The sequence below is a fragment of the Schistocerca americana genome, chromosome 2 (assembly GCF_021461395.2).
Source record: "Schistocerca americana isolate TAMUIC-IGC-003095 chromosome 2, iqSchAmer2.1, whole genome shotgun sequence".
In the NCBI taxonomy this organism is placed as follows: domain Eukaryota; kingdom Metazoa; phylum Arthropoda; class Insecta; order Orthoptera; family Acrididae; genus Schistocerca; species Schistocerca americana.
Genome location: NC_060120.1, coordinates 898687853 through 898711467, shown reverse-complemented (window position 1 = coordinate 898711467; position 23615 = coordinate 898687853). Strand labels below are relative to the sequence as shown.

At 44.8% G+C, this 23615-nt stretch overlaps 1 protein-coding gene across 1 annotated transcript in view; it reads right to left on the bottom strand.

Moving 5' to 3' along the window:
• LOC124594970 overlaps nucleotides 1-23615 on the bottom strand; it is a 97561-nt gene that overhangs the window by 23991 nt on the left and 49955 nt on the right. Inside the window, exons 2-3 of the mRNA XM_047133491.1 lie at nucleotides 21727-22018; nucleotides 6245-6440 (exon numbers count right to left, since the gene is read on the bottom strand). Coding sequence (XP_046989447.1) covers nucleotides 6245-6440; nucleotides 21727-21924 — 394 coding nt within the window. The 5' untranslated portion in view covers nucleotides 21925-22018. The remainder of the gene's footprint in view (nucleotides 1-6244; nucleotides 6441-21726; nucleotides 22019-23615) is intronic.

Sequence of the window (23615 nt, the reverse complement as noted above, 5' to 3'; positions counted from 1 at the left end):
ACGAATCACGGAGAAAAATATTGTTTGGTAGCAACGTCAGTGTTGTGTGCGGGTGGTATTCTGTGGTTCCTTTTCATGATCAATTTGCTAAGAATAATTAAATCCATCGAAGACAAAAAATTATAAAAGCTCTGATGTACGATCTGTAATTTTAGTTATATGAACACTGCTTACGGTTAACATTATTACACTATGTCAGGTGGAATTCTTGTGCAATTTGAACAAAATAATTATCCGGGAGAAGTTGTAGTTTGAATAATGCATTATACATGTGTATAATATTGTCACTATAATTTACAAAATCAAATCAATGCAAAAGCTAAAAAAACAGAGTGAATTCAAATCGCAGAATACCGTAGAGTATCGTATCATCCATATTCATTGCACTTGTCCATGTTGATGATACACGAAAACCGCCACAAACTCTCACACATTTTTGGAAATGGTTGTGATGCACAGGGGTGGTTTCACAGCACGCAGAGCCGACAGCACTGGAGAATTGACGGGATCATGTTCAGAAATGCATGGAGCCCAGCAGATTTTAAAATTAAATTACATGAAAACAAAGATCGACAGAAGAATGCAACAAACGGCAGGTTTATTGTGAAGGCTGTGAGAATTTTATGTTGCAGTTTCGAAGAAGTAGTTACAAGCTGCTAACAGATGGCGTTGTAATCGCAATATGTAGTACCTATAAATAGTGCTCGGAAGGCCAGAGCCATCAGTTCCACCGCTGAAACGTGTATAGTGGTTAGTACTCTAGCGAAGGAAGAGGTTAAATTCTTGTGTTCAACTGAACTGGGTGTGTCTCTGCTACTGTGAAAGTGGGCAACTTTATGAATGTGTTAGGCTGTTTGTAACACAACGTTACAAATATATGTACGGCAGCATTTAATTTCCACATATATATGGAATTTTATGCCCTACATCCTTTAATTTTAATAGAAATAAAGCTTTTATGTGCAATGAGATACAGCACCGGAAAAAATAGTACACCCATTTAGACGTTTCCAGTTCACTCAAAAATATTTTGTTGCAACAGTGCATATGGAGAACATGAAATGATTACGTATACAGATCAATAGCACAAGCAGTTCTGAGGTACCAGGTTTCGATCCATACTGAAACACCCATATTAGTATGAGATGTTGCCTCCATGGGCGGCAATGTAGGTGCTCACTCTGGCATCCAATTGATCGTACAGATGGCGACTACTGTCCTGGGATACGTTATGTCACGTCTGCTCGACCATTTCACGTATTTCTGTATCAGTTGTTGGTTGACGAGTCGCACGAATAATTTCATATCCCACGCGTACTCGATTACAGAGAAGTCCGGAGACTCTGCTGGCCAGGGAAATTGAGTTTCACGGGCAGTGTGTGGACGAGCAGTATCCTGTTGGAACAACAAAATGGCAAAGGAAAGGATCCAGCAACATTCTGCGTGTACCGATCGCTGGTTAGCGTCTGCTACGGAAGCACCAAAGACGAACGAGAGTTGTAGCTTATCGCACCCCAGACCATAAGGCCTGAGGTGAGACCATTGTGTCTCGGACGAATGCACTCTACGAGACAGCGATCACCACGTCTACGTCGTACTTACAAACTGCCATCATTTGCATGTGGGCACATTCTGCTTTCTCTACTGAAGACCACGGCGTTGTAGTGTGAGTGGAAGACGGGCTAGAGATATGCATGCTCTTAGTCCCACTGATAATAACGGATTTGCAGTATTTCCTGTTGACAAATCGCGTCTCACAAACTCTCTTATCTGTGCTGTGGAAGGTGTACGATCTGGCACTGTTCCCCTTACTGTACGACGATCCTGGTGGGCGTCTGTGCTGCGTGGACGTCCAGAACCTCTTCTATGGGTGTGAGAAAGGTCACGTGACCACTGATACCAGCATCGTAGCACTACTGACGCAGCACGTCCAACTTGTTTGGCAATTCTCCGAAAGAACCAACCCGCCACTCGGGATACAACAACTTGAACCCTTTAAAACTTTATCAGTTGACTATAGGAAGTACGAGTGCGTCGTAAGGCTTTAGAAACAAGTTGACGTAATGATCAATTTTACGCTGTTGAAATTCACAAAATGTTAAGGTGCAGTTTACACATGTCAGTTTCATAATTTATGACTGCACTACTAACCTGATGGCGTAAGTGGGCGATAGGAAATTAAAAATCTCACTTCGCGTGCATACGCTTGTTGGTTAGATGGCGTTTGTTGGCCAGTTCGAGGTCTTTTCCTAGGTCGATAGAACACAAGCGTCTTTAACAAGTTTTTCGTCACGACTGCCCCTTCATCTCTGTGATACATTGTCAACAGTTGTCTTTTACACCCTGTATAAGGCATCCCTTTATTTATACAGTAAATTTATGGATAATAAACATCTCTAGTAGGAAAATAAAAGACCTTGTGTCCCTCCATACTGATTTGCAAACGGTGTCGCCGGTAGAGAAAGAACAAGTGGTCGGATGGTACAATGTGAACTCGTCGGCCCCTACCAGAACTGACCTAAAAAACAAGTTCCTATTGGAGGAACAAGTGGTGTTGATACAAAACGTAGCGTAAAACTCGAATTGGGTCCGTTGGTGTAAGTGCTTAACAAATTTCAACAGCCGGCCGCTGTGGCTGAGCGGTTCTAGGCGCTTCAGTCTGGAACCGCGCGACCGCTACGGTCGCAGGTTCAAATCCTGCCTCGGGCATGGATGTGTGTGAAATCCCTAGGTTAGTTAGGTTTAAATAGTTCTAAGTTCTAGGGGATTGATGACCTCAGATGTTAAGTCCCATAGTGCTCAGAGCCAAATTTCAACGTAGGTTATTACAAGTACTCTAAAATATTAAAGTCCTGTCAATGTGCCTGTGAACGATGGCTACGTGGTGTCCATCTACATCTTCATGATTACTCTGCTATTGACAATAAAGTGCCTGGCACTTATTAATTTATGTGGTATGTATTTCTCAATTGCTGTCGATACTATCTCTTTCAAATCATTCCACAACTCTTCTACGCTTACATGACCTGATCGGAAGGAGTGAAGTCTGTCTCTTAAAATGGCGTTAAGAGCATTTTATCAGCTTTTTTTAACAGACATACTTTGCGTTTCTTTTTGATGGTTGTTGGCGTTACGGGATTCAGCCTAGCAGCAGCTGCCATGTGGTCGCTAATCCCTGTTTCCGACACGATACTCCGTATTTGTCCAGGATTATTTGTTGCTAAGAGGTCAAGTATGCTTTCGCAACCATTTACGCTTCGAGTGGGCTCATGAACTAATGGTTCAAAATAATTTTCTGAGAAAGCATTCGGTACAATTGCGGATGACGTTTTATGCCTGCCGCCGACTTTAAAGGTATAATTTTTTCAGCATATCGAGGGTAGATTGAAGTCACCACCGACTATAACTGTGTGAGTGGGGTACCTATTTGAAATGAGACTCAAGTTTTCTTTGAACTGTTCAGCAATACTGTATATCTTCACAGTCGGGGGGGGGGGGGGGGGGGCGGGGCGGTAAAACGATCCAATTAATAGTTTAGTCCGTTTGTCAAGTATAACCTCTACCCATACTATTTCACAGGAACAATCTACACTGCTGGCCACCGTAAATGCAACACCCTGAAGGAAGCATCCGAATCAAGTGAAATTTACACCATGAGTTTGCAGCGATGAGATATGCAACTGATTAGAATTTCAGCGCAGACGCACATCACGCACGCCTGTGGCGCCACCTCATAGCGCCATTTAAGGCTTGGCGATTTCGACGAGTGTACGTTCGGCACGTGTGTTTACCTTGTGGTTGTTTCACAAGACGATCAGTTATGCCTCGTAGACAACAGCGAACATCGTTTGATCAAGTATCCGAGATCGACAGAGGAAGGATAGTGGCTTACCGAGATTGTGGATTATCATACAGAGAAATCGCTAGTCGTGTTGGACGAAATCAAACAACTGTAATGCGGATATATGACCGTTGGATGCAGGAGGGTACGACGGACCGACGTGGTCGATCGCATTCACCTCGGTGCACCACTGCACGTGCTGATAGGAAAATTGTGCGCATGGCAGTGACGGATCGCTCAGTGACATCCCGAACCATAGCACAGCACATTGCGTCTGTAACGCATCATCCAGTGTCTGCGCGTACCATTCGACGCCGTTTACAGAGAGTGGTCTGTCCGCAAGACGTCCATTGCTTCGTCTACTATTGACGCAGAACCACAGACGTCTCCGTCGCCAATGGTGTGATGACAGACGGATGTGGACGGCAGAATGGAATGACGTTGTCTTTACTGACGACGCACGCTTCTGTCTGCAGCACCACGATGGTCGGATTCGAGTGTGGAGACACCGTGGAGAGAGGATGCTGGACAGCTGCATTATGCACCGCCACACTGGTCTTGCACCGGGTATTATGGTATGGGGCGGTATTGGATATTACTCTCGCACGCCTCTAGTACGCATTGCCGGTACTTTAAATAGCCGGCGCTACATATCCGAGGTGCTGAAGCCAGTTGTCCTTCCTTACCTTCAGGGCTCGGCCACAGCCATATTTCAACAGGATAATGCGCGACCACACGTGGCACGCATTGTCCAAAGGTTCTTCGTCAATAACCAGATTGAATTGCTTCCCTGGCCGGCTCGCTCTCCGGATCTTTCGCCGATAGAAAACATGTGGTCCATGGTTGCTCAACGAGTGACCCAGATTACATCCCCAGCTGCCACACCAGATGATCTTTGGCAACGTGTGGAAGATGCTTGGGCTGCTGTACCCCAGGAACACATCCAACGTCTCTTTGACTCAATGCCGAGACGTGTGGCAGTGGTGATCTCCAACAATGGCGTCTACTCTGGCTACTGATTCTGGCAGGAACCACATGTCACAGACGTCTGTAAACGTAATCATTTGATACTTTGTCAACATGTTATCTACAAAATAAATTTTGTTGTGCTACCTCTTGTCTTTCATGGTGTTGCATTTACGGTGGCCAGCAGTGTACTTCAATTTCACTACAAGGCAAACTCCTTCTGACAGCAATAAATACTCAACCACCACCACCTGTATTTAATCTATCCTTTCTGAACACTGTTAGATCGTTTGAAAAATTTCGGCGGGACTTATTTCCGGCTTTAGCCAGCTTTCTGTACCTATAACTATTAGAACTTCAGTGGTTTCTATTAGGGCTTGTAGCTCTGTTTCTTTCCCAACACAGCTACGACAATTTACAACTATAATACCGATCATTTCTACAACTAACTTACTGTGTTTTACCTGTCCCCTTTTAGAAGAACGCCCTTTCTGTGGTTCCCTGAGACCCTCTAACCTAAAAATCGCCCACACCCTTCCACATAGCCCCCGCTACTCGAGTAGCCGCTTCCTGTGTGTAACAGGGACTCCTGACCTATTAAGCAGAAGCCGGAAACCCACCACCCGATGGCGCAAGTCAAGGAATCTGTAGCCTACACGGTCACAGAACCGCCTGAGCCTCCGATTCAGACCCTCCACTTGGCTTTGCACAAAAGGACCACAGTCGGTTCTATCAACAATGCTGCAGATGGTGAGCACCGCCTTAATCTGTCAAGCAGGACTGGCAATCTTTACCATTTCCGCTAGCCGCTCGAAACCAGAGAGAATCTCCTCCGATCCAAAGCGACACACATCATTGGCACCGACATGTGCTACCACCTGCAGTTGGCTGCAGCCTGTACTCTTCATGGCATCCGGAAGCACCCTTTCCACATCCTTTCCCCCCGGTATGCACACGGAGTGCACACTGGCTCCCTTCCCCTCCTTAGCAGCCATGTTCCTAAGGGGCCCCATTATGCGCCTAACGTTGGAGCTCCCAACTACCAGCAAACCCACCCTCTGTGAATCCCAGAGCTTGTGGGCGGAGAAGCTTCCTCTGGAACAGGGTGGACGACTGCATCCGGGCCTACGATGCATACGGCCTAGTCTTGGAGTCGAGGGATGAACTCTGCAGCTTGTAGGCTCGGCAGTTACTGGAGACCGTACACGACTCTGAGAACTATCCGCCGTAGCTCAGTGCTCCGGTATTCGTCGAGGCATCGACCAATCACTATCCACACACGTGATACCCATGGGCTGGCAGCTGTGGCCCCTGGCGTACCTCGATTTATTTCGTACTGCCAACCCATGCAGCTGCTGCAGAGTTTCGAGCGCGGCTTATCGATTGCGGTGCGGTACTCTGGAGCTAAGAGCGTGGCTGGCAGGTGGCGCTACTGACCGTGCTGGTGCCAGACGCCCCTGTCGAGAACTCCGTCGGCGGATCGCACAGACTTGTTGGCGCTGCTCCTGTAGTACTCGACGTGGAACAGCGTGGAGCCGTTTTCGTGCTGCCAGAAGTCCAGCCACACGCACGTGTCCGCGCCCCACATCGGCATCGGGAACACCACCTCCACCACATACCACCGGCCAGATAGCTGTTAGCAGAGAAAAACACCAGCAACACATGAAACTCACACGATAGATGCGAGTAGTAAAACACCAGGAACAGTACTGTACGTGCAAATTATGCTGACATTCGATGCGGTGGCTCACAAAAGCGACGGTAAAGGCATCTCCAATTTATAGTCGCTCCCAGCAGTCACCGCGCCGAGTGTCAACCTAGTTTGCACGTATAGCTATGTACCAGCTCCCACATAGCTGTAAACACAAAAGTATTGGGAGTACTACGTACATCGGACAAAAGCATTTGTCACTCTCAGGAGAAATTGTCCCAGTTCGGCGAGGAAAAAATTCTACAAATTATTCGAGTAAGCCTTATCCAGTTAAAGCCAAAAAAATGTTCAAATCTGTGTGAAATCTTATGGGACTTAACTGCTGAGGTTATCAGTCCCTAAGCTTACACACTACTTAACCTAAATTATCCTAAGGACAAACACACACACCCATGCCCGAGGGAGGACTCGAACCTCCGCTGGGATCAGCCGCACAGTCCTTGACTGCAGCGCCATGACCGCTCGGCTAATCCCGCGCGGCCAGCTAAAGCCACTCATTGACGAATACCTTGCGTAGAGCCACCAAATTGTCGTAAAGATGATTTCTACATCTCCCGCAGTTTCAAATCGTATCAGAAATTTTCTGTCTAGTCACGAGCAGGCGATTTAGTTGGCCAGTCGATGGATGGTCAGAGAGAAAATGTCTAGGTGCTGCCCTGTGAATATGACTGTTGCCATCGTGGAAGACGAGAGAGTCTATAGAAACTTCATGAACATGTACGAGGGCTATTCGATAAATAAAGGCCGACAGGTCGCGAAGTGAAAATCAAAAATTTTTTACTTGCAACAGTTTGCTGCCTCTCCGGCTTAAAGACATTTGTTGTAAAGTCGTACCAAATTTCCAATACTCTCGTCACATAAGGCAGCCGCCTGTGCTTTCCGCCACTTCTCTACGCTGGTCTGCAGTTCGTTGTCTGTGCCAAAATGTTGTCTTCATAGGTAATGGTTCACGTGAGTAGAGATGAACATCAGGGGGAGCCAAGTACGTGCTGTACGGTGGGTGATCAGACACTTCCAATCGAAAACGCTGCAGGGACATCCTCATTGCCACTGCAATGTGCGCGGCAGAGAGTTGTCATGAAGAAATATATGACAGGTACTTTATGTGCGGTTGCACGAAATTAGGCGAAACATTGCAGCGGGTCCCCATACTTGGAAGGAGACACTATTGTTCTAGACAGGTTTACGTGCTAACTGTGTGCTTAGAACTGAAAATAGCGACGTGACGCGATATACAGGCATCTTTGCAAAATTTCATCGGATTTTCACTGTGTTTTCCATTTCGCGACCTATCGGACCTTACTTTTCGAATAGTCCTCAGAGAAGAAAGAGCAATACTTGATCATCGACAAAGTTGAAATAAATGTCCTGGTTCGAGTTCGCCGGTAGCTGAGTGGTCAGTGCTACAGAAGGTCAATTCTAAGGGCCCGGGTTCGATTCCCGGCTGGGTCTGAGATATTCTCCGCTCAGGGACTGGGTGTTGTATTGTCCTGATCATCATCATTTCATCCCCATCGACGTGCAAGTCGCCGAACCGATGTCAAAGCGAAAGACTTGCACACGGCCAACGGTCTAACCGACGGGAGGTCCTAGTACCGCGACATTTACTTATTGTACGAAAAATACCCCCAAAATATCACGGGATCCCCTCCGGTCTAAGCTACAAAACTACATCCTCCACGTATCGAGGATTGAACGCCTCACTAGGCCATCGGTTCACTCTTCACCTCGCATGTCTGAAAAATGAGACAAAATCGCGCTATGATGCACCATATTACACGCCTCCTCTCCGCTATTGTCCAGTTTTTATGTCGTTTTACCCACGGAAGGCGTTTTAGTGGTTGAATTATAATTGTTTTGATAATAGATGAAGGGACAAGGGGTGCCAGCTGCAAGAAAGTGTTTTGGACCACACATATAAATACGAGGGAGTTTCAAAAAGTAAGTTACACGTTTTTACGTGAGGCCAAGTTCAGTAACATTTGTTCAGTAACATTTGTCTGGAAGTTTGGAGGGCATCGGGAGTGTTCAAACCCAGAAGAGTGTTCCTGGAGCCACTCTGTAGCGTTCCTGGACGTGGGGTGTCACATCGTCCTGCTGGAATTGCCCAAGTCCGTCGGAATTCTCAATGGACTTAATTCGATGCGGTTGATCAAACAGGATGCTTATGCACGTGTCACCTGTCAGAGTCGTATCTCGACGTATCAGGGGTCCCGTGTCACTCCAACTGCACACGACCCACACCATTACAGAGCTCCACCAGCTTGAACAGACCGCTTCTGACTTGCAGGGTCCATGAATGCACAAGGTTGTAATCTTCTGACTTGCAGGGTCCATGAATGCACAAGGTTGCAATCCATACCCGTACACATCCATCAGCACGATACAATCTGAAACGAGACTCGTCCGACTAGGCAACACGTTTCCAGTCAACAACAGTCCAAAGTCGGTTTGACTGCCCCGGAGAGGCGTCAAGCATTGTGTTGCGCAGTCATCAAGAGTACACGGGTGGGGCTTCGGCTCCAATAGCCCATACCGATGATGTTTCGTTAAATGGTTCGCACGCTGACACTTGTTGATGGCCCAGCATTGAAATCTGTAGCAATCTGCGGGAGGGTTGCACTTCTGTCACGTTGAACGATTCTCTTCAATCGTCGTTGGTCCCGCTCTTGCAGGACATTTTTCCTGCCACAGCGATGTCGGAGATTTGATGTTTTACCAGGTTCCTGATATTCACGGTGCACTCGTGAAATGGTCGTACGGAAAAATCCCCGCGTCATCGGTACCTCGGAGGTGCTGTGTCTCATCGCTCGTGCGCCGACTGTAACACCACGTTCAAACTTACTTAAATTTTGATAACCTGCATTGTAGTAGCAGTAACCGATCTAACAACTACGTCCGAGACTTGTTGTCTTATATAGGCGTTGCCGCCCGCAGCATCGTATTGTGTCTGTTTACGTACCTCTGTACTTGAATACCCATGCCTACACCAGTTTCTCTGGAGCTTCAGTGTATTTAAGCGCCACAGACTACGGTTAGGAGTACGAGGCGCTCTTAGGAATGAACGAAACTTGTACTCGGTGTAATGAGAACCATACGAAGAAGAAATGATTTAGACAGTTCTTGTTCTACACGAGCCTAAGGATAATCAGTTCGTAATTCTATGTCTAAGATGGTAATTGTTATACAACGAAACTACGCAACTGTATTTGATTATGCAATTTAAGTCCGTATGTGCTGCTAATGTGGAAAATATATTCTATTAATTTCATGTTATGTTTTCCACTGTACGTATTTAGGGTAATAAATTCCCATATATATAAAGTGGGCTGCTCTTGGATCGTAAGGACCAGCGTAGGTTGGATACTCGTAGACATAACCTACAATCTCATGCCGGCCGGTGTGGCCGAGCGGTTCTGGGCGCTTCAGTCTGGAACCACGCGACCGCTACGGTCGCAGGTTCAAATCCTGCCTCGGGCATGGATGTGTGTGATGTCCTTAGGTTAGTTAAGTTTAAGTAGTTCTAAGTTCTAGGGAACTGATGACCTCAGATGTTAAGTCCCATAGTGCTCAGAGCCATTTGAACCATTTTTGCAATCTCATAACAGAATTGTTTGGAGGTTTATGTCCTTCGTCGGTATTTTCATATTTGGTACGACACGACGACAGCTCCCACCCAGTTTCCATTGAGAGAGCTATTCTGGCCCATGAGTGGATTGCTTACTTTCCACGAATGTGTAAAGAAATTCAATGAACAGAACTGCACATTCTAAAAATTAATATTGTCATATTCAGTTAATCAGTTATCCAATCTTCAAATCCATGATAAAATAGTAACCAGAATTCAACGTTTCTGCGATTTTCTTACGGAAGAATTTATCTTATTATTAGTGTGCAAAATAATTTTAAAAATTATGCCCTAAAAACTGTCCTCTCAATTATTAACTTCACTAGTATTGGAGAAATCTTAGTTAATTTTGCGAAATACAGTTTAACGTAAATTACATGGTGCAAGATGTGGATTTTTCATCAGCATCACCCACGTCTGTGCAACCTCGTTGTTGGCACCATTTCACTACGGCAGGACGCAACATTGCATTTGGTCCGTATACCACCAGAATTTCATGATGAGTCTTTGTGGAATTTACATGTTTTGCTCACAAAATGTTCAAATGTGTGTGAAATCTTATGGGACTTAACTGCTAAGGTCATCAGTCCCTAAGCTTACACACTACTATTATCCTAAGGACAAACACACACATCCATGCCCGAGGGAGGACTCGAACCTCCGCCGGGACCAGCCGCACAGTCCATGACTGCAGCGCCTCAGACCGCTCGGCTAATCCTGCGCGGCTTTGCTCACAAGAATCGTATTGTGCCACGTACTTCAACTTTGGAGTTCCCACATCATTTCACTTCCACACTGTGATACACCTGTTACCTGTACCAAAGAAAAACTGTATTTTCAGGAGACCCAGAACATGTGCTCTTTTCTGACAATGTCCCACTCATGATGCCCAATGGTCTTACCGTGGAACGACATATGTACTTACTTTCTGAAGTGGCTACGTGGTTAACAGATGGCTCTGAGCACTATGCGACTTAACTTCTGAGGTCATCAGTCGCCTAGAACTTAGAACTAATTAAACCTAACTAACCTAAGGACATCACACACATCCATGCCCGAGGCAGGATTCGAACCTGCGCCCGTAGCGGTCGCTCGGCTCCAGACTGCAGCGCCTAGAACCGCACGGCCACTCCGGCCGGCCGTGGTTAACAGATTCATATATAAATACTTCATCTCTTTCCATACTGTCAATGGAATATAGGGTGTGCATAAATGTTTACACTGATAGCATAACGAAATAACGAATGGTTCAAATGGTTCTGAGCACTATGGGACTTAACATCTTAGGTCATCAGTCCCCTAGAACCTAGAACTACTTAAACCTAACTAACCTAAGGACATCACACACATCCATGCCCGAGGCAGGATTCGAACCTGCGACCGTAGCGGTCACGCGGTTCCAGACTGTAGCGCCTAGAACCGCTCGGCCACCCCGGCCGGCTAGCATAACGATGTAACTCTTTATTGGATATAGCAAATGAAAGATACGTTACACGACATATGCCTCTAGTCATTAAGTTTTGAACATATAATAATAAAGTTAATACACGCGTAATAAAAAACAATTATAAATATAATTAAAATTTAATCCTGAAATCACGGTGAACATTTATGGACACCCTGTACAACAATAATATGCCAATTAACAATAAAAAGATTTTCAGGGTCGTTGCCAGGGTGTTAAATCGTGGTGACTAAGAGACAAACGGAATTAGCAGTCAGACTTTGATACTACTGCTGTTGTGGAAATCATTTAACGAGGGATGGGCGGGCTGCTGGAAGCACGGTTGAATGCACAGTGCAGTCGGCTGGCAGATCTCGAGGCTGGCTGGATGTGGAAGACGGTGCGAGATCGTTAGGCAATGGGTAGAGTTGGATGTCCGGCGTTCTGGCGTTAGTGGCAGTGACGCTCGGAAAACGACTCTCATCAAGGTAATCGTCGATGTTCCTGCTCTGGCATCTCCATGTAAGGTCCCTACTGTATAGTCTCACCAGAAAGTGTAACCTTCGCAGTACTTCAGTCTACTCACTATACACTGCGTTGACAAGTCATGGGATGCCTCTTAATATCGTGTCTGACCTCCTTTTGCCTGGTGTAGTGCAGCAGATCGACGTGACATGGGCTCAACAAGTCGTTGCAAGTTCTCTGCAGAAGTGCTGAGCCGTGCTGCCTTTACAGCTGTCCATAATCGCGAAAGTGTTGCCGGTGCAGGATTGTGTGCACGAACTGACCTCTCGATTATGTCCGATTAATGTTCAATGGCATTTACGTCGGGTGATCTGGCTGGCCAAATCATTCGCTCGAATTGCTCAGAATGTTCTTCAAACCACTCGAGAACAACTGTGGCCCAATTGCACCGCGCATAGTCATCCATAAAAATTCCAACATTGTTTGCAGAAGGTCTCCATGTACCTGAATATAACAGTTTCCTCTCAATCTTCGGTTCAGTTGGACCAGAGGACCTACTCAGTTCCACGTATGCACAGCCAACACCATTATGGAGCCGCCAATGGCTTGCACGGTCCGTTGTTGACAACTTGGGTCCGTAGTTTCGCGGGGTCTGCGCCACAATCTAACCCTACCATCAGTTCTGACCATCTGAAATCGGGACGCATCTGGCCAGGCCAACGCTTTCCAGTCGTTTATGTGCCGACCAATATGGGCACGAGCTCAGGAGATGCGCTGCAGGCGATGTCGTGCTTTTAGCTAAGCCACTCGCGGCAGTCGTCTACTGCCATTGCCCGTTAGCGTCAACTTTCGCCACACTATCCCAACTGTTACGTCCGTCGTGTGTTCGACATTGATTTCTGTAGTTATTTCACGCAGTATTGTTTGTCTGTTAGCACTGACTACCCTACGCAAACGACACTGCCCTCGGATGTTGTCCGTGGTGAGAAGTAACGCCTGGAATTTGGTATTCTGGACAAGCTTTTGATACTGCGGATCTCGCACTACTTAATTTCAGAAATGGAACGTCCCATGGGTCTAGCTCCAACTACCGTTGCAGAGTCTGTTAATTTCCGTCGTGCTGTCATAATCATATCGGAAGCCTTTTCACGTGAATAACCTGAGTATAGATGAAAGCTCCGATAGATCACAATGTACAGCTTTTTGTGCTACGGTGGGAAATGGCCTGTTGCGAGATACCCGAAAATGGTTCAAATGGCTCTGAGCACTATGGGACTTACCGAGCGAGGTGGCGCAGTGGTTAGACACTGGACTCGCATTCGGGAGGACGACGGTTCAATCCCGCGTCCGGCCATCCTGATTTAGGTTTTCCGTGATTTCCCTAAATCACTCCAGGCAAATGCCGGGATGGTTCCTCTGAAAGGGCACGCCCGACTTCCTTCCCCATCCTTCCCTAATCCGATGAGACCGATGACCACGCTGTCTGGTCTCCTTCCCCAAAAACAACCAACCAACCACTATGGGACTTAACTTCTGAGGTCATCAATCCCATAGACTTAGAACTACTTAAACCTAACTAACCTAAGGACATCACACACGTCCATGCCCGAGGCAGGATTCGAACCTGCGACCGTAACGGTCGCGCAATTCCAGACTGTAGCGCCTAGAACCACTCGGCCACCCCGGCCGGCGAGAGACCCGACTCCAAATGACAATAGCATGCAGTTCCATTCACGGTGTTCTTTCAGAAACTTTTATACCTTGTGTGCGCGAAACTACAGCCGCCTGTATATGTGCATGTAACTATCCCATGATTTTTTTCATTTTAGTGTAAATCTCCATCCTAGTGCTGCGCAGAGTCTCCTCTCTCAGGATGGACGTGCACCTGAATAGGCAACTCATTTTCTTCTTCTGGCCAATAAAATTATTTTTCAACAATTCTCTTAACTGTTGCCGACCACCCACAATTCCCACAATAGAAAGAGAACACGCAATCAGCAATGATCTTATTCCTAGAACACATATCTTCGCTTAGCAAGTCCGTCTCGTCCATTAAATTTTGACCTCCCACACCATGTGGATGTATCCATTTGTCATTTCTAACCTGGAAAATCTCCACTGCATCTGCAAAGTCTGATTACACTCTAGCCTGACACTATGGGTTCGTCTACCTGCTCTCTATCCTGATGGTAAGGATTCGTGTCGATAACCGGTATGTTACTTGTCTTGTTCGAGCGTACAGTACAGATCTGGGAAACGCCCCGTGGTTTTCCTCAGCTTGAAACTACTCAGGTATTTGCTGGCTCTAGTGTCAGAGGGCTACTGTGTTTGGGACATAGACTGTGAGTCATTTATGGCTGATAGATCACAATGTACAGCTTTTTGTGCCACTGTGAGCAATGGCCTGTTGCGAGACCTCCGACCCCAAGTGATCGTAGCATGCAGTTCCCTTTGCAGTGTTCTTTCAGAAACTGTTTGAGATGGACGTACATTCACTGACAGTAGCAATTTTTGTTGGGTTTGAAAATGATTCTCTATCAGTATCTTTTTACGATCGCAATTCTTGTGCATGTTACGTGATCAGGAGAAGCAACCACCCTGTGTGAACAGACCTCCATGTGCCGACACCAAGCCAGTCTCCAAAAAGCCTCTACAGCTTGAACAACTGCAAATTATGACACTTAGTCATCGACTCTGGTACAGATCGTTCGGCATGATATATAAACACAGCTACTACCGTGAAGTCAGCAAGCAGCAGCACCTAAACCTGACTGAACCACCTTGTCTTCACTGAAGAGCTGAGTCAGTTGTGTGAGGCCCAGTGTGCGACAGAGGGCGCTGTGTCAATAATGCAGCCATTTCTACCACAACTGAGCCCTGAATTCCTGCCCATTGCCTGAGCATCTGGACACTTGGGGTCTCGGGGATGCGAAGCGAGTGCCCAGCCATCCCTGTACCAGCCATGATATCAATGATGGACTTCCATGTCCTGCGCCGGTGGGCATCATGCTGTCTGAAGTGTTCACTGTGGATTAGCTATGCTGTGCCGCTACGACACAGATCAGGAAATGCAAGCCTTCCCTTACTTAGCAGCTACAGTAAGCTACTGACTCAGTGCTTTTCCTTCGCACCGTGTTGGATGTCTGCACACTGGCTGACATATTCAGTTTGGTGCCCAACCACACTAGCAACATCAGAGACCAATAATTGTAAGGAAATGGCAGTAAAGAATTTCTTGTATCTAAGAACTGTCTTCCCATATTATGACTGATGTCAAAAAACTGCTGAAGATCAAGTCAACAATCAGGTTCCGTATTAACCACAACTTCAAAGGGGGAAGGAGAGTGGCTGGACAGAGTGTTGAAGAATTATCTAGGACAGCAAGATATGTAAGTAGCAGTCTGGATTTACATCGTCAGTCGTGCGCTCCTCTACATCTTTGGGTTTGATCTTTCCCTACTCTAACATTCTGCGTGGTGTCTGTTTGTTATATATCGTGTCTCCCTACCACTTTCGCGCAACGACGCTCTGAGCGTGTTTTTTAGGGAATTGACTAGTTTGAACCTGGGACCTGTTGCTGGTAAGGAGACGCCAGACCACACATGACATGTAGAGTTCAGAAGAGTTCAGTGAGACTAGCGATGATATAATCAAATACTTAATGATTTCAGCGTCAGGTCCACTGCACTCCCTGTAAAAGAATCTTAATACTAACTAAATTTGGTGGAAGGGGTTCAAGGCTTTCCTATTTTTAGTTAGCTGGTAAAATAACGTCGAAAAAGCAATTAAGTTTACCATTGGAAATTTTATTCTACTCACAAAACATTGTTTATAAATTCCACTATTGATAAAAGGAAATGTTTTAATACAGGATGATAAAAACCAACTGCGTTCAACAAAAATGTGAACGAATATTCCCTGAATGGGTTTCCAAGTTCTACAATGGATCGAAGGATGACCTATGCCGTATCACATCTCTAATCTAGGTTTAAATTAAGTTCACAAGAGAGAAAACTATCAAAATGGTCTACAGTGACCCTCAATTATCTTTAATTACTTATCTAACTTGTCGTAAATTACAGTGGCTGATGTGTTTCTCAATAACTATATAACAGAAAAATCATCGCGTTTCAGATTTTTACTTCAAGTGGCAAATGTGAACACCATGAGCTTTAGTTGACGATCGACACTAGTATTACGCAAAAAGGGGGTGTAACAGATGAGACTTCTGCAGTTCTGAGTGAGGCCTTATGCGCTCAAAATGCGGCATCGCGTGCGTTCATTACCTTGTTGGTGTTCGTCAGGGGGCGGCGGGCAGCACAGCTCTGCTCTCCTCGCCGTCTCGGAAGCAACTCTCCTGAACTTCTCCTTACTACAATTTGCCAAAGTTGGCTTAAAAAAACTATCTGGCTGTGTTTTTTCTGACCAATCAGGGTCTCAATGTTAACCTTAAGCTCCGCCTACAAAAATTCTGTCTATCCAATGAGAAACGTTATACTTTTCGTGGTGGGGCAATGTTTTTAAAGTTTGCAACGTAACAGAGGCGCGAAAAAGTCTCACGCTAAAACTTGCAGCTGGGGTGGTCTTAGCGGTTAGCTGGCAACGTGGGTGTCTGTCCCTTATCGTAGGGCCTTCCAGCTTAACACATTTGTGCTCTCGGCTTCTGTTCTCGTTTCTCCCCTCGGAACTGCGTCTGTCTCACGGTGGGAAGGTATGACATGCATTTAGGCATTCTTGTGTTAGTCTGTGGTATTCCATTTGCTCGCTCGTTACTCGCATTACTTTGGTTAATTTAATGTCACGATTTATTCGGAGCTATGTGACATACTATTGGATTTGCTTATCATGTCAGGGTTTTCATGGAAGGTGTTGGATTTGCCTGACACCTTACACTACTTTTGCCACAATCTTGGTGTTAGATACCATTATAGTGATCGGTGACTGAGCAAGGGCTGAACCCTACGTTTCACAACTTGCATGCAATGCCCCTTTCCTGGGCGTTCCGCTCCGTGCACAGAGACTCATCCTGTAGTTTGTTGGGGATATCGAGGGAAGGGGCATCACGCCAGTAAGCGCCGAGTGTGTGCGTGATTAAGGCATGGAAAACCCTGCGTATCCTAAAAACTTCAGTTATTTCTTAACGATAAGCCAGAACAGGCATAAGGTTTGTATTGTGAAGAAGAATTCTATAGTGTAAATGTTTTATGGTAAAAATGGAAATGAGTGTTTGGCGTCATTGGCTGGGAGGCCCCTTACGAGGCAGGTCCAGCCGCCTCGGTGCAGGTCTTATTACATTCGACGCCACATTGAGCGACCTGCGCGCTGGATGGGGATGAAATGATGACGAAGACAACACCCAGTCCCTGAGCTAAGGACGTTTATAGGATTACTATACATCAAAACTGGGACTGGTATAGTGCCTGTAGTTACGAAAATTGTAGGATTATTGTACAGCACAGGTAGGGTTGATATAGTCTTGTACCAAGTCAGTGTTACCACTAGATAAATCTCTCTGAGCTTGAGGAATTATTAATGCATTAACAAAGAATGAAAGGAGTAATAGATTATGGCATTTTGGATACAGTCACGACTCACAATGTCTCGAGAACACAACCAAAGCTAAGTTACCATGAATCTCCTGCTATTGTATATGCGGCGATCGAAAAATTTCCATTTGAAGGTGTTGCTGCAACGTATGTGCAACGTAGAGCGTCTCCGAAGCAGATATATAAGCACCAACGGGCAAGGGATCAGTGTGGCAACAGTGTCTTTCCAACGTGCCTATGGTAAATGCGGAAACGTGAACTATGGCGACGTTATTACCAGATGCGCACAAACTGGAGCATCTTGCTGTTATTCGTTTCTTGACTGCCGTAGGACAAACACCGGCAGACATCCATCGGATAGTGAAGAACGTGTAAGGGGTAGCATGTCTGAAAAACACCATAGCAGAATACAGCACGACAAGGTGTGCTACAGCTTCATGTTAAAGAACGTCCCCATATTGCAAATGTTGTAAAGCAAAAGTTTCGTCAGCTCAAGTTGGAGACACTCGAGCACCAGCCCTATATTTTTGATCTCTCCACATGCGATTACCATGCCTTCAGTTCTCTAAAAAAGGCCTTTATGGGTCAACGAATCCAGTAGGCCAAGGGTGTGTGACAGGCAGTTACGGACTTCTCCAGGCAGCAGAACATGTGTTTCACCAAACGCGTATCTCCAGCAAGGTGTGTCAGTGGAATGATGGCCTCAGTACTCACAGCGATTTTGCCTAATTGGCATACCGACTCTGGACTGTACAGCCTTTGAACGGAAAGTTTCTGATCACCCCTTATAAATAAACTTTCCCGAATTGCTGATATGTCCAGAAAGTAAGTTCCAATTGGTCACGAATTGGAAACCACAGTGAAAACCCAATGAAGCTTTGCATCAAGACGCTCTTTTCAGTTGTGAGCGAGTAAAGGTGCCTGGAACAACGGTGTCTCCCGTCAAGTAAGAGGGCCCACTGAGAGGCTTCGCCTTAATGAATGCAGCCCACCTAACACAACTGCCACGCACTTCCTTCTTCATGGCAATTCTCAGCCGCACTCTGCAGGGGTAGTGAAGACGCCCCTGGAACCTTTTCGATGGAAAGTGTTCGATCACCCACAACAAACGCTGGATACGAAGACAACACTTGGGCACAGACTACGCGCTATAGACCAGCGTATAGAATTATTGGAAAGCACGGGTGGCTGCCTTATATGACGATGGTGTTGGAAAAGTGGTATAACGCTCCGACAAATGTCTAAGTCAGAGTGGCGACTATGTAGAGAAGTATCTGGAAAGTGTAGCTAACACTTGCAAATTAAATGTTTCTGATTTTCACTGTGGTTTCCATTTAGCGACGGACTGGGAATTACTTTCTGGACAACCCTCGTATTTAAGAATATGGAGCAAAAGGACAGTGCGTGTACTGCAGAATCATGGAGGCCAGTAACGTCAAACGATACAGTAATGCACGAACCATTCCGTTTGTATTGTTCAATTTTGTTTCTCATAAGTTAAGAAAGGATTTAGATCACAATGTATGTGCTCTCCTTGTTAGCCGTTAATGACTGGTAGTAGTAAACTTGTGGATTGTATGCAGGGAGGAGTAGATGGAAGCAAATCAAATTGTAGCATTAGGAAGCAACGCTGATACCTGCTACCACCCACATAGTGGTACAAAAAGCTATGTACTGACAAGAAACAATCTGACAAAGGACAGAATCAACAGTGAATAAAAAACCCTGTAGAGCCAAGTTCTAGTGTGGTCAGAAAAGTAACCATGAGTGAAGTTAAAAAAGTGAAATGTAAATACTTGTGGAGAAATTAGTGCCTGTATTACAGCAAAATTTTCAACGAAAATCCGAGGGCGGATTTCTTTTCTTAGGAGGGAGGAGTTCTAAGAGAATAAAACTGTGGTAGAACTTGAAGCAACGGACAGAGGCCAGATAATTAATCAGGCCACAACAACAGACAGCCAGCACTGATCACTGAACTGCATGATCACCAGAAGTAACCGCATTTCTGTCAACAGACCTCTTTGTTCCGACCCAGTCCAGTCTTCAGGAAGTTTCTACAGCCCAGGCCACTGCTAATTATGACAAGTGGTCATTGACTCTGTTCCGGATCGTTCGGCATGACAAACAAACACAGGCATCATCGCGCAGTCAGTAACAGCAGCAGCATTTAATTTCGACCTAACCAGCTTGTCGTGATCGAACAGGTGGGGCAGTCATGTGACGCCCAGTCTGACGGAGAGCACTGTGGTGATGACACAGCCGTATCTGCCACCCTCAGGCCACGAATCCCTGCCCATCTGCTGAGCATCTGAGCGCTCGGGCACCTCAGCACTTTGCCACTGTCTTGGGAGTACGAAGTGTGGGCCCAACCATCCCCGCCCCTCCTGAGGTATCAACAAGTGACTTCCATGTCCTGCACCACTGGGCGTGGTTAAGTCTGACGTGCTCAGTGCAGAGCAGCTGCATCTGGCCGACACTACACAGGCTAGGAAATGCGAGCCTTCCCTTATGCAGCAGCAGCGGTAGAGGTGCCCGCTCACCACTAGGGTTATCAGAATCCAGTGATTGAAAACAAACAGCAGTAAAGAAGTTACTGTATCTACGAACTACATTCTCCTGCTCCATCTGCGTCTATCTTTGACAGAGTACCGCCACCACACCCAGCCCTCCTGCAACGCCAGTTAAAAATGTATTCACATTGAGCAGTCCGTGTTGATACGTCAACAAAGTGTGCAACTTCGTTCACGTTGTGGTTATGGACACGCCCAATTCACAATAGTACCTTTCTGCCATTACGTAACATCTTCATGTCGACACATCTTACTGTGTTGATTCCATACAATGGACTAATATATACACAGCGCTTCTCTGCCATGACTTGCGTCTGGAGTAGACGTATCGGTTGAACAACCCTTCCATAACAACCACAGATGGTTTCGTTCAGTGTCTTATCTACAGTGACGTATGAGGTGGAGCTTCAGTTAGCAGGAATGAGGAGAAACTCAGCCTTGTTGAAGAGGTCAATTTGAAAGTTGTGGAAGTGAAAAGCATGGCAAAATACGCTCACTAAACAGAATGTTAGTCACATATTTAATAGAGAAAATTTATTGCTCTGGAGTACTGCAGATGCCATAGAACTGGTACCGTGCAGTCATGTAATCCTCCATCACTAAATTAAATGAAAACTGATCATAATGTTAGGAAGGATATAGGTAACACAATTACTTTTGCGTTGATGTGAAAGTACAGAGAAAATATAGCACCTATTAGAATTTCATGTTGCCGTACGTAACTGCATTTGTGCTTGTATTGCCAATATGCCAGTTACTTCACATTTCATGAACTGTTTCCTGACAGGCACAAAATATACAGTTATTTCGCAGTCTGCCGAGTGAAGTGTAAAAAAGAAAACCTAATTTAAATATGACATTTATGACCATAACTTTTAGATAACGGTACAGAAGTTAGTTGAATTTTCGTTTTGTGTAAACGTCTTTGGATATCTTTGAATTTACTACATCAACGATTTTTCTTTTCTACACTGCAATTAAAATGTTTTCTGATTAAAATTTGACAGTAGGTAGTGGGAAAAAACGTTTCTAGGGGGTGACTGTATGACAACCCTATTACACAATTGGCGTCAGCTGTGTATTTGGCACAAGACACAACATTATGCTCTAGTTGCTGCCTGAGAGGAATATCTAGTAACAGACGGATTGCCTCCACTGCTCGATGCGTTCATATGTCAATCAGAAAGGTATGAAATTTGGGTATATAACTTGCTGTCGGTCATTAGAGCCAGGAAAGAAACTCAGATTAGGCAAGGATGTGGAAGAAACTCGGGAGTGTTGTATTTAATGGAGCCATGTCAGCATACAACTTAAGCTATTTTGGGAAGCCACGAAAGCCTCGAGTCTGGAGGAGCATTTGAACTCTACTCATCGGCAGTGGGAGTTTAATGTCTCAACTATTGCACCACTTCAGTGATTTTCATCAGAAAGTATTCTTCCAAACAAGGTACTTTTCACTCGTCTCTCTTATGTCTTCCTGTAGCACTACCATAAATTTTGAAAGATGACTATAAGTAAAAATAGTGACTAATGCATTTCTGCAAAAGTGTTGTACCTGATCAAGTGCTGTGGTATTTCTGTAGGGTGTCACCAGCTTCGATATCCAGTCCACGCCGTCGTCCTGTGGGTGATGCACGACGAAGGTGTTAGCCGGTGCCCAGGGCTGGACAGCTGCCAGCGCTACAAGCACCAACGCCACCTGGCGGATAACCGCTGTACTCCCGCCATGCGATTTCTCCTGGTCACCAGTCATTGCGCTGGCAGGAACACAGGGCTTCCTTCTCTGTGCCAGGCAGCACGAAATACGGCCCAGAGGGGCACTACTATTTATGCTTCTTAGCAGATTTCTGTATCACGGAACAAATAAAATTGATTACTAACGATCCATTATAAAAAGCAGATAACTTAAAACTTTCATCAATTAACAGAAAACAAAAGCAGCGTATTTTCCCCAGAAAGAAATGTTTCTTCTCCTGAAAGTTACGAAAAATACTTCTTCCGGCGTCACATGATACAAACGTTGAACTACCTATGCCAAGAAATTTCTTTTATGCAAAGTAAAAATATATTACGGTGTTAGTTGGGTCTTACATGTCTGTATGTTTAAGTTTCATACTAATATTATAACACTATTAAAGTGTACCTTGTTTGCATCAATGTACTTGCTGCTGGGGCAACATATCTGTACAGGTGGTATTCATAAAGTTATGATTATCACCTCGAAAAAAGTCAAACCATAAAACTTGGTGCTACTATAGTCCTGTACACAGTCAGGCTACAGTGCACCACATTTTTTTCCAACGATGATGAGATTAGATTAGTTATTCATTCCATAGACCCACAAAAGAGGGAATCCTTCTGGGTGTGGAACATGTCAGATAAACACATTGCAAAAATGTAATTAGAAAAACTTGAGTTTCATTAATTTTAATGATCCTCAGTCAATAAACAGTAAAATTATGTACATGAATTAAAATTAAACTTCTAATATTTACAGGTTTAATACTTACATCCGCTTTCATTATATCCATCATTCACACAGAAGCTAGTTACTTGGCTATTACAACCAAGTATTGTCAAAAATTAAAGTAAATTATTCGTTTCAGTGATCCTCAGTTAAGAACAGTCTAATTATGTACAAGATTTAAAATTAAACTTGGTCTATTTACAGACATAAGACTTACATCTGCTTTCCATACATCCATCACTCACACAGTAGATAGTTACTTGGATTTTACAACCAAGTATTGTCAAAAATTAAAGTATAAAAAATTTTCATTAAAATGGTTTCTGCACTTGTTGAGAAATTCATGGATGGAATAGGAGATGGCCACTAAATTTTTTTTAAAAAAATTATGTTTAAATAGTGCCTTGTCTGAAAGTAAACTCTTAATAGTTGCTGGTAACTTATTCAAAATATGCGTTGCTTAATATTGGACTCCTTTCTGGGCAAGAGTAAGTGATATTAAATCTGTATGTATATTGTTCTTATTCCTAGTACTGATACTGTGTACTAAGCAGTTAGTTGGAAAAAGAGATGTATTACTTACAACAAACTTCATTAAGAAATAAATATACTGTGAAGCTGTGGTTAGTATGCCCAATTCTTTGAATAGGTTTCGACATGATCTTGGATTTACACTACACGTTACTCTTACTATATGCTTCTGTACTCTTAAAAATTTTTTTGCGGTTTGTGGAGCTACCCCAAAATATGATACCAAATGACATAATGCAGTGAAAATAAGCAAAATATGCCAGTTTTTTATATTTATATCTCCTCTGTCTGACAAATTCACATTGCAAACACAGACTTGTTTAGGCACTTTAGCATTTCGATAGGATGTCGCTCCCAACTGAATTTATTATCAAGTTGTAATCCCAAGAATTTTACACTGTAAACTTCTCCTATTTACATCTCATCATATTTTATACACACACTAG